Raw genomic sequence first — 16,659 nt, forward strand, 5'->3', positions numbered from 1 at the left:
GGAAAAAAAGCCCTGGTATATAGGTTGAGGTCAAGACAGGCAACAAGTGAGAGTGGTTGTTATCCAGGATAAGGAAAAGGCAGATGCCAAGTAAGAGAGGGTCAAAAACAGACTGACTCTTAAAAAGAACTTTGATTGATAGAACTACATCTTGAGTTAGAGGGCCTCTTGGTAGCCATTCAAAGTACTGGCATTGGCACCAAATGGCCTATTTAACACGTTAGTAAACTACTTCTTTACTCACCTCAATTTAAAGCCTTAATTAAAGACTTACATGTAGATTCCTTTAGCTGCTTTTGGAAATGCACTGTTTATTAGTAAATTTTGCTCTGTTCCCCATGTGACTATATCATTCACGCATGCGCAGTATTTCTGGCACTCTGACACTGACTGTGCTGTAAATGTGTATAGTGACCAGGGATGAGCTTCGAATTCGAGTCAAATGTAAGTTCGACTCGAACATCGGGTGTTCGTTTGTTCGTAGAACAACGAACAAACAGGGACGTTTGCGGGAAATTTGCCTGCCATAAAGCAATGCTTGTGATTGGCCAAAGCATGCATCTTGACCTGTATGCTTTGGCCAATCACAGCACAATGTCCGTGATTGGCCAAAGGCAGGGTGCCTTTAGCCAATCATGGCTCAGGGGAAAAATCCACGCCCCACACTATATAAGGCTGCTTAAACGGAAGCCGTGTGTAGTGTGTTAGGAGTGGAGATTAGGCAGGGTAGTTAGTGGAGTGTGCAGTTTATATATTAATAGATCAGCCAGTGTAGTAGATATATATATTTATGAGATATTTCAGGAGATAGTGGAGTATATATTTATCAGTTATTGTTGGCTATATATCCACCAGTGCAGTATATGTATATCAGCTAAGTCCAGTGTATATATCCGCCAGAGCAATATATATATGCTTCGGCAGCATCCTAAGAAATGAAACATCAGCTGAAATAAAAGTAAGGACACGAATGACACTAACATATGTGGTTAGTTTGTAATGTGGATTGCAGTGAAGATCTGTGTTTAATAGGATTGGGCACACTGACTTTACTACTGCTTTAAGCTGGACTGTGACATGAATGAATTGCTGAGTGGTCTTCAGCTAGTTCCTGCTTTACCTGTCCCTTGACCTGCCTAATCTGCTTACCCGTGCATGAGGCGGCTTCCCCCAACCTGTCTTTGGATTTCTGCCTGCCTGCTGTGACCTCAGTTTGTATTCTGACTCTGCTCTGTCTGCGTTCCTGTACCTCGCTGCCCGGCTGTGTACCATTCTCAGCTTGTGTCCTGACTCTGTCCCTGCTTGATGTTCCTGCACCCCGCTGCACGGCTGTGTACCAATCTCAGCTTGTGTCCTGACTCTGTCCCTGCCTGATGTTCCTGCACCCCGCTGCGCGGCTGTGTACTGATCTCAGTTTGTTTCCTGGCTCTGTCCCTGCCAGAGTTTCCTGCACCTCGCTGCCTGGCTATGTACCGATCTCAGCATGTGCCCTGACTCTGTCCCTGCCTGATGTTCCTGCACCTCACTGCCCGGCTGTGTACCGATCTTAGCTGGTGTCCTGACTCTGTCCCTGCCTGATGTTCCTGCACCCCGCTGCGCGGCTGTGTACCGATCTCAGTTTGTTTCCTGGCTCTGTCCCTGCCAGAGTTTCCTGCACCTCGCTGCCTGGCTATGTACCGATCTCAGCATGTGCCCTAACTCTGTCCCTGCCTGATGTTCCTGCACCTCACTGCCCAGCTGTGTACCGATCTTAGCTGGTGTCCTGACTCTGTCCCTGCCTAATGTTCCTGCACCTCGCTGTCCGGCTGTGTACCGATCTCAGCTTGTGTCCCAACTCTGCCTCTGCCTGATGCTTCTGCACCTCACTGCCTGGCTGTGTACCAATCTCAGCTTGTGCCCTGACTCTGTCCCTGCCTGATGTTCCTGCACCTCACTGCTCAACTGTGTACCAATCTCCGCTTGTGTCCTGACTCCTTACTCTGTCTATACCTGGTGTTCCTGCACCTCGCTGCCAGGCTGTGTACCAATCTCAGCTTGTGCCCTGACTCTGTCCCTGCCTGATGTTTCTGCACATTGCTGCCCGGCTGTGTACTGATCTCAGCTTTTGTTCTGACTCTGTCCCTGCCTGATGTTCCTGCACCTCACTGCCCAGCTGTGTACTGATCTTAGCTTGTGTCCTGACTCTGTCCCTGACTGGTGTTCCTGCTCCTGCACCTTTTGTCTTGTGTCCTGGCTACACTCCTGTCTGCCAACCAAGTGTCACTGTGTTCCAGTACCTGGTTCCTGCCTGGTGATCGACGGTCACCTGCTTCTTGCAAACACCGGCTGGCACTGCCTGTTACACTGGCCCTCGTGCCACTCTGTGCCCTCACATTTCCTGACAACACTACCAGGGCTGTTGGAGAAGAGCTGCAAGAGAAGCCCCCTCTTCAGCTCAATCTCCACATTCATTCAACAGTAGAAAAGAGAGAAGAATGAATCTCAATCATGTATCTTATGGTTTATATTTGATTGATAGAATCCACTTAAACTTTAGACATTTTAGGTTCATGAAGTGATTATATCATACCTCATTCTCGAAACAGGCTCCTATGTTCAGTGATGCAGTGTCTGAGATAATGTCTTCCGTCAGGGGCACAAAGGCCAGTAATGTAGCTCCTGTTGCAAATTTACCATCAATGGTAAATTCTATTGAAGCTGATCCTTTATAACCTATAAAGACAGAGGAACATACAGTATGTAACATTTAAATCTAATACTACCAGTAGTATTTTTGGAACACACGGCAACTATGAGAAGCACAAAGCAGTTAGGCTAGTGATGGAGAACCTTGGCACCCCAGATGTTTTGGAACTACATTTCCCATGATGCTCAAGCACTCTACAGTGTAGTTGTGCATAATGGGAAATGTAGTTCCAAAACATCTGGGGTGCCAAGGTTCACCTCACTGGCAAACCATTCCAACTCTGTTACCAGTTTAGTCTAAAATACATTAATTTTCATTGCATAATGCCCCCTCATGGTTATTATCTTGCTAAAAAAAAAAAAAAAAAACAAGAAAACCTCATGTAATAATGTCATAACTTTTTTTCTGGAAAAAAATAGGGAAAATGGACAAAGAATATATTTTTAAACCATTTTTTAACCCCCTTGGTGACTGGGGGAGTAAAACAAATGTTAATGACTAAACACAATTTTGCAACTTTGACATACACCATATTACCAAAAGTATTGGGACGCCTGCCTTTTCACCCACATGAAGCCTAATTGCATCCTAGTCTTAATCCATAGGGTTCAATATTGAGTTGGTCCACCCTTTGCAACTATAACAGCATCAACTCTTCTGGGAAGGCTGTCCGCAAGGTTTAGGAGTGTCTATGGGAATGTTTGACCATTCTTCCAGAACACATTTGTGAGGTCAGGTGCTGATGTTGGATTGAGAAAGCCTGGCTTGCAGTCTCCACTCTAATTCATCCCAAAGGTGTTTTATCAAGTTGAGGTCAGGGTTATGCCACAAGCGTTGATGACCTTTTAGGTCACAATTTTCTGGTAAGAGGCCATTTAGTTTGGTGGGGGAATCACTTTTTATGGTGAAGGTTTTTTATCACAGAAGAATTACACAGCTGCATTGGGGCTAATTTACCTGTTTGGATACAATCTCTGGGGTTTTTCATATATACACGTTGATATGGACTTTTTTCACATTATGTTAAATTTTCAGAATTTCGACATTTATTATTAATGATTATTGATTGATTAATGATTGATTTTTGTCACATTATACAGCGCAACTTTTTTGATATTTTGGTTTGTATTGTGTTTGTCTTGCACCTAAGTTGCTGCTTTCTTATCTTTGATGTAAGCGCAGATTGTTTCCTTGGTTTTTCCTTACACAATTTTGTAAAAATGACACTGTTCATCCTTAGTAATACCCTGTGAAATCCCAACAAAAGTTCTGCGGCACAATCAGTCCACAGCTGGTTTCTTGTAGTTGCTGAAGGTTCCAATGCTACAATGGGCTTACTATGGTTCCCAACTCTGCCAATGATGTAAGATAAGGTGACCAGATTTTTAAAATGAAATCCGGGGACATATTTACTCATTTTTTTTATTGGCAAATGGTAAACTATTTTATAAGCATATTTTCCTCAAATTATATATGCAGTGTATGTGGTATGTGTTGATGGAAATATTGTAATATATACATGTTATTTCTCACATTTTGTCCATGAGATAAAAAAAAAATTAATAAAGATAGATAGATAGATAGATAGATAGATAGATAGATAGATAGATAGATAGATAGATAGATAGATAGATAGATAGATAGATAGATAGATAGATAGATAGATAGATAGATAGATAGATAGATAGATAGATAGAAACATAGAATGTGTCGGCAGATAAGAACCATTTGGCCCATCTAGTCTGCCCAATATATCTGAATCCTATGAATAGTCCCTGGCCCTATCTTATATGAAGGATAGCCTTATGCCTATCCCATGCATGCTTAAACTCCTTCACTGTATTTGCAGCTACCACTTCTGCAGGAAGGTTATTCCATGCATCCACTACTCTCTCAGTAAAGTAATACTTCCTCATATTACTTTTAAACCTTTGCCCCTCTAATTTAAAACTGTGTCCTCTTGTGGTAGTTTTTCTTCTTTTAAATATGCTCTCCTCCTTTACCGAGTTGATTCCCTTTATGTATTTAAAAGTTTCTATCATATCCCCTCTGTCTCTTCTTTCTTCCAAGCTATACATGTTAAGGTCCTTTAACCTTTCCTGGTAAGTTTTTTCCTGCAATCCATGTACTAGTTTAGTAGCTCTTCTCTGAACTCTCTCTAGAGTATCTATATCCTTCTGGAGATATGGCCTCCAGTACTGCGCACAATACTCCAAGTGAGGTCTCACCAGTGTTCTGTACAGCGGCATAAGCACTTCTCTCTTTCTACTGCTTATACCTCTCCCTATACATCCAAGCATTCTGCTGGCATTTCGTGCTGCTCTATTACATTGTCTTCCCACCTTTAAGTCTTCTGAAATAATTACTCCTAAATCCCTTTCCTCAGATACTGAGGTCAGGACTGTGTCAAATATTCTATATTCTGCCCTTGGGTTTTTACGTCCCAGGTGCATTATCTTGCACTTATCCACATTAAATTTCAGTTGCCAGAGTTCTGACCATTCTTCTAGTTTTCCTAAATCCTTTTCCATTTGGCGTTTCCCTCCAGGAACATCAACCCTGTTACATATCTTTGTGTCATCAGCAAAAAGACAAACCTTACCATCGAGGCCTTTTGCAATATCACTTATGAAGATATTAAACAAAATTGGTCCCAGTACAGATCCCTGAGGTACCCCACTGGTAACATGACCTTGTTCTGAATGTTCTCCATTGACTACAACCCTCTGTTGTCTGTCACTCAGCCACTGCCTAATCCACTCAACAATATGGGAGTCCATGTTCAATGACTGCAGTTTATTGATGAGTCTTCTATGTGGGACAGTGTCAAAAGCCTTACTAAAATCTAGATATGCAATGTCTACTGCACCTCCACCGTCTATTATTTTAGTCACCCAGTCAAAAAAATCTATAAGATTTGTTTGACAGATAGATAGATATAGATATATATATAGATAGATATATATATATAGATAGATATAGATATAGATAGATATATAGATAGATATAGATATAGATATAGATATAGATAGATATATAGATAGATAGATATACACACTTCTTAGAATTGTTTGGGATATGACTACCATATGTTAAGAAGATAAGATAGCGAAAAAACTTTCCAATGCATATTTTGTATTTTATACTTACCAAAGAAGTGCAGAGTTGCGCTATGTACAGAGTGCAGAGTTCTTTTTGCCCTTTGTGCAGAGTTCAGGCTTGTGCAACATTAAGAGTCCAAAGTTCAAGGATGTGCTATAAACAGAGTTCAGGAGTGTAGGGTTCAGAAGTACAGAGTGCAGAGATCAGGAATGCGTTACCTACACAGTGCAGAGATCAGGAGTGTGCCACATACACAGTGCAGAGGTCAGGAGTGTGCTACCAACACAGTACAGAGATCAGGAGTGTGCTACCAACACAGTACAGAGATCAGGAGTGTACTACATACACAGTGCAGAGATCAGGAATGTGCTGCTTACACAATGCAGAGTTCAGGAATGCATTATGTACACAGTGCAGAGATCAGGAGTGTGCTAAATACACAGTGCAGAGGTCAGGAGTGTGCTACATACACAGTGCAGAGGTCAGGAGTGTGCTACATACACAGTGCAGAGGTCAGGAATGTGCTACATACACAGTGCAGTGATCAGGAGTGTGCTACATACACAGTGCAGAGATCAGGAGTGTGCTACATACACAGTGCAGAGATCAGGAGTGTGCTACGTACACAGTGCAGAGATCAGGAGTGTGCTACGTACACAGTGCAGAGATCAGGAATGTGCTACGTACACAGTGCAGAGATCAGGAATGTGCTACGTACACAGCGCAGAGATCAGGAGTGTGCTACATTCACAGTGCAGAGATCAGGAGTGTGCTACATACACAGTTCAGAGATCAGGAGTGTGCTGCGTACACAGTGCAGAGATCAGGAATGTGCTACTTATACAGTGTAGAGATCAGGAATGTGCTACGTACACAGTGAAGAACAGGAGTGCGCTACATACACAGTGCAGAGATCAGGAGTGTGCTACATACACAGTGCAGAGATCAGGAGTGTGCTACATACACAGTGCAGAGATCAGGAATGCGCTACGTACACAGTGCAGAGATCAGGAATGTGCTACGTACACAGTGAAGAACAGGAGTGCGTTACATACACAGTGCAGAGATCAGGAATGCCCTACATACACAGTGCAGAGATCAGGAATGCGCTACGTATACAGTGCAGAGATCAGGAATGCGATACGTACACAGTGAAGAACAGGAATGCGCTACATACACAGTGCAGAGATCAGGAGTGTGCTGCATACACAGTGCAGAGATCAGGAATGCGCTACGTACACAGTGAAGAACAGGAGTACGCTAAGTACACAGTGCAGAGATCAGGAATGCCCTATGTACACAGTGCAGAGATCAGGAATGTGCTACGTACACAGTGCAGAGATCAGGAGTGTGCTACGTACACAGTGCAGAGATCAGGAATGTGCTACGTACACAGTGCAGAGATCAGGAGTGTGCTACGTACACAGTGCAGAGATCAGGAGTGTGCTACATTCACAGTGCAGAGATCAGGAGTGTGCTACGTACACAGTGCAGAGATCAGGAGTGTGCTACGTACACAGTGCAGAGATCAGGAGTGTGCTACGTACACAGTGCAGAGATCAGGAGTGTGCTACGTACACAGTGCAGAGATCAGGAATGTTCTACGTACACAGTGCAGAGATCAGGAGTGTGCTACATTCACAGTGCAGAGATCAGGAGTGTGCTACATACACAGTTCAGAGATCAGGAGTGTGCTACGTACACAGTGCAGAGATCAGGAATGTGCTACTTATACAGCGTAGAGATCAGGAATGTGCTACGTACACAGTGAAGAACAGGAGTGCGCTACATACACAGTGCAGAGATCAGGAGTGTGCTACATACACAGTGCAGAGATCAGGAGTGTGCTACATACACAGTGCAGAGATCAGGAATGCGCTACGTACACAGTGCAGAGATCAGGAATGTGCTACGTACACAGTGAAGAACAGGAGTGCGTTACATACACAGTGCAGAGATCAGGAATGCCCTACGTACACAGTGCAGAGATCAGGAATGCGCTACGTATACAGTGCAGAGATCAGGAATGCGAAACGTACACAGTGAAGAACAGGAATGCGCTACGTACACAGTGCAGAGATCAGGAGTGTGCTGCATACACAGTGCAGAGATCAGGAATGCGCTACGTACACAGTGAAGAACAGGAGTACGCTAAGTACACAGTGCAGAGATCAGGAATGCCCTATGTACACAGTGCAGAGATCAGGAATGTGCTACGTACACAGTGCAGAGATCAGGAGTGTGCTACGTACACAGTGCAGAGATCAGGAGTGTGCTACATACACAGTGCAGAGATCAGGAGTGTGCTACGTACACAGTGCAGAGATCAGGAGTGTGCTACGTACACAGTGCAGAGATCAGGAGTGTGCTACGTACACAGTGCAGAGATCAGGAGTGTGCTACGTACACAGTGCAGAGATCAGGAGTGTGCTACATTCACAGTGCAGAGATCAGGAGTGTGCTACATTCACAGTGCAGAGATCAGGAGTGTGCTACATTCACAGTGCAGAGATCAGGAGTGTGCTACATTCACAGTGCAGAGATCAGGAGTGTGCTACGTACACAGTGCAGAGATCAGGAGTGTGCTACGTACACAGTGCAGAGATCAGGAGTGTGCTACATACATAGTGCAGAGATCAGGAGTGTGCTACGTACACAGTGAAGAACAGGAGTGCGTTACATACACAGTGCAGAGATCAGGAATGCGCTACGTACACAGTGCAGAGATCAGGAATGTGCTACGTACACAGTGAAGAACAGGAGTGCGTTACATACACAGTGCAGAGATCAGGAATGCCCTACGTACACAGTGCAGAGATCAGGAATGCGCTACGTATACAGTGCAGAGATCAGGAATGCGATACGTACACAGTGAAGAACAGGAATGCGCTACGTACACAGTGCAGAGATCAGGAGTGTGCTGCATACACAGTGCAGAGATCAGGAATGCGCTACGTACACAGTGAAGAACAGGAGTACGCTAAGTACACAGTGCAGAGATCAGGAATGTGCTACGTACACAGTGCAGAGATCAGGAGTGTGCTACGTACACAGTGCAGAGATCAGGAGTGTGCTACGTACACAGTGCAGAGATCAGGAATGTGCTACATACACAGTGCAGAGATCAGGAGTGTGCTACGTACACAGTGCAGAGATCAGGAGTGTGCTACATACACAGTGCAGAGATCAGGAGTGTGCTACGTACACAGTGCAGAGATCAGGAGTGTGCTACATTCACAGTGCAGAGATCAGGAGTGTGCTACATACACAGTGCAGAGATCAGGAATGTGCTACGTACACAGTGCAGAGATCAGGAATGTGCTACGTACACAGTGAAGAACAGGAGTGCGTTACATACACAGTGCAGAGATCAGGAATGCCCTACGTACACAGTGCAGAGATCAGGAATGCGCTACGTATACAGTGCAGAGATCAGGAATGCGAAACGTACACAGTGAAGAACAGGAATGCGCTACGTACACAGTGCAGAGATCAGGAGTGTGCTGCATACACAGTGCAGAGATCAGGAATGCGCTACGTACACAGTGAAGAACAGGAGTACGCTAAGTACACAGTGCAGAGATCAGGAATGCCCTATGTACACAGTGCAGAGATCAGGAATGTGCTACGTACACAGTGCAGAGATCAGGAGTGTGCTACGTACACAGTGCAGAGATCAGGAGTGTGCTACGTACACAGTGCAGAGATCAGGAGTGTGATACGTACACAGTGCAGAGATCAGGAGTGTGCTACGTACACAGTGCAGAGATCAGGAGTGTGCTACGTACACAGTGCAGAGATCAGGAGTGTGCTACATTCACAGTGCAGAGATCAGGAGTGTGCTACATTCACAGTGCAGAGATCAGGAGTGTGCTACATTCACAGTGCAGAGATCAGGAGTGTGCTACATTCATAGTGCAGAGATCAGGAGTGTGCTACATACACAGTGCAGAGATCAGGAGTGTGCTACGTACACAGTGCAGAGATCAGGAGTGTGCTACATACACAGTGCAGAGATCAGGAGTGTGCTACGTACACAGTGCAGAGATCAGGAGTGTGCTACATACACAGTGCAGAGATCAGGAATGTGCTACGTACACAGTGCAGAGATCAGGAGTGTGCTACATTCACAGTGCAGAGATCAGGAGTGTGCTACATACACAGTTCAGAGATCAGGAGTGTGCTGCGTACACAGTGCAGAGATTAGGAATGTGCTACTTATACAGTGTAGAGATCAGGAATGTGCTACGTACACAGTGAAGAACAGGAGTGCGCTACATACACAGTGCAGAGATCAGGAGTGTGCTACATACACAGTGCAGAGATCAGGAGTGTGCTACATACACAGTGCAGAGATCAGGAATGTGCTACGTACACAGTGCAGAGATCAGGAATGTGCTACGTACACAGTGCAGAGATCAGGAATGTGCTACGTACACAGTGCAGAGATCAGGAATGTGCTACGTACACAGTGAAGAACAGGAGTGCGTTACATACACAGTGCAGAGATCAGGAATGCCCTACGTACACAGTGCAGAGATCAGGAATGCGCTACGTATACAGTGCAGAGATCAGGAATGCGAAACGTACACAGTGAAGAACAGGAATGCGCTACGTACACAGTGCAGAGATCAGGAGTGTTCTGCATACACAGTGCAGAGATCAGGAATGCGCTACGTACACAGTGAAGAACAGGAGTACGCTAAGTACACAGTGCAGAGATCAGGAATGTGCTACGTACACAGTGCAGAGATCAGGAGTGTGCTACATACACAGTGCAGAGATCAGGAGTGTGCTACGTACACAGTGCAGAGATCAGGAATGTGCTACGTACACAGTGCAGAGATCAGGAGTGTGCTACGTACACAGTGCAGAGATCAGGAATGTGCTACATTCACAGTGCAGAGATCAGGAGTGTGCTACATACACAGTTCAGAGATCAGGAGTGTGCTACGTACACAGTGCAGAGATCAGGAGTGTGCTACATACACAGTGCAGAGATCAGGAATGCGCTACGTACACAGTGCAGAGATCAGGAATGTGCTACGTACACAGTGAAGAACAGGAGTGCGTTACATACACAGTGCAGAGATCAGGAATGCCCTACGTACACAGTGCAGAGATCAGGAGTGTGCTACGTACACAGTGCAGAGATCAGGAGTGTGCTACATTCACAGTGCAGAGATCAGGAGTGTGCTACATACACAGTTCAGAGATCAGGAGTGTGCTGCGTACACAGTGCAGAGATCAGGAATGTGCTACTTATACAGTGTAGAGATCAGGAATGTGCTACGTACACAGTGAAGAACAGGAGTGCGCTACATACACAGTGCAGAGATCAGGAGTGTGCTACATACACAGTGCAGAGATCAGGAATGCGCTACGTACACAGTGCAGAGATCAGGAATGTGCTACGTACACAGTGAAGAACAGGAGTGCGTTACATACACAGTGCAGAGATCAGGAATGCCCTACGTACACAGTGCAGAGATCAGGAATGCGCTACGTATACAGTGCAGAGATCAGGAATGCGAAACGTACACAGTGAAGAACAGGAATGCGCTACGTACACAGTGCAGAGATCAGGAGTGTGCTGCATACACAGTGCAGAGAGCAGGAATGCGCTACGTACACAGTGAAGAACAGGAGTGCGTTACATACACAGTGCAGAGATCAGGAATGCCCTATGTACACAGTGCAGAGTTCAGGAATGTGCTACGTACACAGTGCAGAGATCAGGAGTGTGCTACATACACAGTGCAGAGATCAGGAATGTGCTACATACACAGTGCAGAGATCAGGAGTGTGCTACGTACACAGTGCAGAGATCAGGAGTGTGCTACGTACACAGTGCAGAGATCAGGAGTGTGCTACGTACACAGTGTAGGGTTCAGGAGCGCATTATGTACAGAGTGTAGCATTCAGGCATGCACTACATAGAGGGCGGAGTTGTGAATTAGCTGATTCTCTTGAAAAGATTGCATTTTGTGATGGTACTGATCACCAAACTTAACCACTTCAGCCCCGGAATGTTTTACCTCCTTAGTGAACAGCCATTTTTTGCGATTCGGCACTGAGTTGCTTTAACTGACAATTGCGCAGTCGTGCGGCGCTGTACCCAAATACAATTGATGTCCTTTTTTTCCCACAAATAGAGCTTTCTTTTGGTGGTATTTGATCACCTGTGCAATTTTTAGATTTTGCTCTATAAACAAAAAAAGAGCGTCAATTTAAAAAAAAAAATATATATATATTTTTTACTTTCTGCTATAAAACATTCCCAATAAAACAATTTTAAAATCAATTTTTTTTTTTTATCAGTTTAGGCCAATTTGTATTCTGCTACATATTTTTGGTAAAAAAAAATCCCAAAAAGCATATATTAATTCCTTTTTTGCGCAAACGTTATAGCATTTACAAACTATGGGATAGATTTTTGGACTTTTTATTTTTGTTTTTATTAGTAATAGCGGTGATCAGCGATTTTTAGCGGGACTGCGACATTGCGGGGACAAATCTGACACTAGGTGACACTTTTTGGGGACCAGTAACAGCAATACAGTGATCAGGCTGCGTGACAGGCACACAGAGATCAGGGTTTTAGCTTAGCTGAGACACACAATCTCTCTGTGCCTATCTGACAGGCGAGCCGCCTGCCTTGTTTACATAGGCAGGTAGCTCTCCTGTCAGTTTCTCTAAAGATCGAGGGAGGCCGGCGGAGATCGCGACCGCTCCTCACGCGATCTGGGTCCCACTGTGTCTAATCACAATGAGATTGCAGCTGCGGAGGCCCACGCGCGACGCCAAAACCACATGCACATAATCACGTAGATCTATGTGATTATGCACACCTGAGCCGTCCTGCCGCAGTAAATCTGCGTGGGGCGGTCGGCAAGTGGTTAATTTGGGATATAATTTACACTAACACAAGAAGAGAGAGAAAGGTAACATTACTTTTATTGAGATTCAGGGCTCTTGCACACAAGTGGTTGAGCACATTCAGTGTAATTGCAGCCCAGGTGCTGTATACAGCCCGTCACTGACATGAATAGTTGTATGCTGCTGTACTCATGTTTATGATCACTGTATAGGGTAATACAGCAGCACACAACTATTTGAGATTCAGGGCTCTTGCACACAAGTGGTTGAGCACATTCAGTGTAATTGCAGCCCAGGTGCTGTATACAGCCCGTCACTGACATGAATAGTTGTATGCTGCTGTACTCATGTTTATGATCACTGTATAGGGTAATACAGCAGCACACAACTATTTATGTCAGTGACAGGCTGTACACTGCACCTGGGCTGCAATTACGCTGAATGGGCTCAGCCACCTGTGTGCAAGAGCCCTGGCCTGATGGAGAGAGAGGGAGGGATGGTTGGATGGAGGGAGGTAGAGAGGGATAGATGGAGGGAAGGATGGATAGATGGGAGAGGTATAGATGGATGGATGGATGGAGCAAGGGATGGTTGGAGGGAGGAAGGGAGGGATGGATTGATGATTGGATGGATGGAGGGATGGATGGTTAGATCGATGAAACAAGAGATGGTTGGTTGGATGGATGGAGGGCTGGTTGGATGGATGGATGCAGGGATGGTTGGAGGGATAATGGAGGGAGGGAGGGAGAGATGGATAGAAGGATGAATGGATGGAGGGATGGTTGGATGATGGAGGGAAGGATGGTTGGATGGATGGATGAGGGAGGAAAGGAAGGAGGGAAGGATGGTTGGATGGATAGATGGATGGATGGAGGGGTGGGGAATGGCTGGATGGATGGAGGGAGGGATGGTTGGATAGAGAGAAGGAAAACTCCCTCATAACTACAGGGTTATATCACCTTCTGCAGGAATAGTACTAGGCAGAATTAAAAAAAAAATGTGGCTACGCACATAGGCCGTTCTCACCTGATATATAACCTGGTATCAAAAACTCCTTAGAGGGGTGGGTGCTGTGTCCCTTGATGAACTCAGAGAAATGGATTTTACGGTGAGTACAATGACCATTTTCTCTTTTGTTCATCGACGAACACAGCGCTTCATAAATCATAACTACAGGGACTTCCAAAAGCAGTGCTAAAAGGAAAAAGAGGGGTAGGGAAAACAACCCAAGGCTAAACACAAGAGCCCTAACTGGATCACAGGAGCCCTCAAGAGGAAATAGCCCCTCTTAAACAGCAGCCTGCAAAACCTTGCGTCCAAAAGAAGCATCCGCAGATACCAAAATATCAACTTTGTAGAATTTCTTAAAAGTATGCTACGACGACCATGTGGCCGCCTTGCAAATCTGATATATTGACGCTTAAAGATGGAAGGCTCAGGAAGTACTCATAACCCGAGTAGAATGTGCCGTGACAAGGAAAGGAGGAACCTGACCTTTAACAGAATAGGCCTGAGTCACTGTTTGTCTGATCCATCTGGAGATAGTAGACAAAGAAGCGGCCACCCATTTCTTTGTTCCTTGTGTAACCACAAAAAGCGAGTCTGACCTCCTAAAGGACTCTTTTGCTGCCAGATATACCCGAATCACTCAAACCACATCCAAGGCATGCAAAGCAAATTCCGTGGGATGAGCCAGCTTGGGATGCAAAGAAGGCAACACAATGTCCTCATTCAAATAGAAGTCAGAGACAACTTTGGACAGGAATGATGGACAGGAAGAACCACTTTATCTCTATGGACCACTAAACATGGAGTACGACAGGATAGTGCCACCAACTCCAATACCCTGTAGGTCGAGGTAATAGCCACCAAGAATGCCACCTTCTGGTACAACAGAAGGAAATCTTCTGAATATTCTCAAATGGAGGTTTCTGGAGAACCAAGAGTACTAATTTTAAATCCCACAACGGCAAAAGAGACCATACAGGCAGAACCATATTTCAAACATTTAATGCTGCTCAAGGACAACTTCTGCTCAATGCCAAGTTGAAGAATGGCCAAGATCCAAGCCACAGAAAAGGAGCAAGGATGAGCGCCAATCATCTCGCACCAAGAAACATAAGCTTACCGAAAAAATCGTAAGAAAACTGGTTTCATCTGATCCCTCTGAACCATAGCCACACACAAGCCCCACCCACACATACCCAGAAATGACATACTTACTTCCTGACAGGTCAACAGTGATTTCACCATTTGCCGCAATTTTTTGTCTTGCCATGAACTGAAAAAAAAATGGAAATGCAAATTAGATAAAAAAGCAAAAAATCTTTAACGTTTATGTATAGCTAAAACATGTTTTTACATTTTTAGATAGAGTGGAAAAAAGTTAGAACTTCTGTTTGGTTTTCATTGCTCTCTGTCTCCCCTGCTGGAGAGATTCATTTTCTCCGTTCGTCCTTATAACTACTGAGACAGAAATTAATTGGAAACACAAAATGTTACAGCTGTTGCAAGAACATAATATTCAGGAAATGGTAAATTCTGTATATAATTGTATTCTATTTTGTATGCTTTGCCTTTGTTTTGCACAGTGCACAAGTTCTGATTAGAATTTAGCCTGCCTATGTTACACCCCTATTACCATAAAAGTACAATTGTAATATTAATGTGATACCTACGCAATCATGTGTATAAAAAACTTCAATTGCGTCAAGAAAACATAACAGTTACTTGGAAAGGTGCTGAGTGTATCTTTTGTGTCTGTTGCCTACTGCAGTAGTTATTTTTATTTGAAACCGCTAATCGACTTTGACATGGAAAACATTATGGACAAAATTTTTCAAGGCTACAAGACGACATTATGGCTGCCGCCCAATGAAATCTGGAGAGAAACCCAGCTAAAAATTCTCCACTGGGCCTACACCCCTTTCGTGTCTGGAAAAGACAATTCCCTTTCTAGCACATGCCCCCTATGCTCTAAATCCAGACCGACACCGAAACATAGGTTTTGGGCGTGTTCCTTCATTTCCTCATTCTAGGATCAGGTCATCTCCTTCATCAGTGGAATCACCTTTCTCAATCTCCCCAAAGACCCCCTTCTTTTGATCTTCGGCTATTGGGACAAACAACTGCAAATCTGGTCGAACCGCTCCTCTACGTTCTCTCGTATCTGGATATTGACTTGTTTATTGGTAGCTTGAAGAGCCATTCTCGCTAACTGGATATCCCAGATATGCCCCTCAATCTCTCAAATCGAACGGATCTTTTGAACATTCTCTGCAACAATCAGCTTAATACGGACTTTAACCACAAGGCATCAGCAACATGTTTCTTCTCCAAATGGCAGGATTTTCTAACGTCACTACCCAGTGGTGACAACCTGGACTCACTTCAAGAAACCTTTATCTACTCTAATGACTGTTAAAGACCAAGTGGTGTAGGCTTAATTACCCTCCCCCTCCCCTCTTTCCCTTCTCACTTACCCTACTCACCGGCCCTAGGGCCTCCGTTTGGATCCATCCAACTAGGCCTTTAGCACAGCCTGTTTTCTATCACATGTATCCCCCAACCCCGTCCCTTTCTCAAAGTTTGGTTTTTGCACTTGCATTCTCGGTAACCCATCATACCTGTGTTTCCTATTGTATTACGACGATTATTGTGCTGTTTCTCTCCTGTATTCCTTGCTTTTCAAAATAAAAATGTATGTAAAAAAAAAAAAAAAAAGAAACCGCTAATCAGTATGAGGATAGGAGTTGCTTATCTATAACATTTCCAGAACAGGTGTAAATGAGGTTCAGGGGAACAATATTTTCAATATTCAAGTTCAAAAACACGGGGGCCTGATCTCATACTAGCAGAAGAAAGTTCAAAACTATTCTTAGAAAGAATGTTATACATTCATGGCCTGACGCTCAGCGAGGAGATCATTAGGCCTCTTAGCTTCCATTTCCAACCAGCTAACACTTCACAATAACTTCAAATTCTTCATAAAT

The 16,659-nt window shown here is 44.4% G+C and overlaps 1 protein-coding gene across 1 annotated transcript in view; it reads right to left on the bottom strand.

The window, feature by feature from the left end:
- Positions 1-16,659, bottom strand: part of LOC309564195 (ovostatin-like) — a gene marked incomplete at both ends in the record, with an annotated part of 115,061 nt that overhangs the window by 35,882 nt on the left and 62,520 nt on the right. The window contains 2 exons of the mRNA XM_082268826.1: positions 2,570-2,712; positions 14,891-14,948. Coding sequence (XP_082124952.1) covers positions 2,570-2,712; positions 14,891-14,948 — 201 coding nt within the window. The remainder of the gene's footprint in view (positions 1-2,569; positions 2,713-14,890; positions 14,949-16,659) is intronic.

This window comes from Pelophylax lessonae (assembly GCF_965119305.1).
Source record: "Pelophylax lessonae genome assembly, chromosome: 9".
Taxonomy (NCBI): Eukaryota; Metazoa; Chordata; class Amphibia; order Anura; family Ranidae; genus Pelophylax; species Pelophylax lessonae.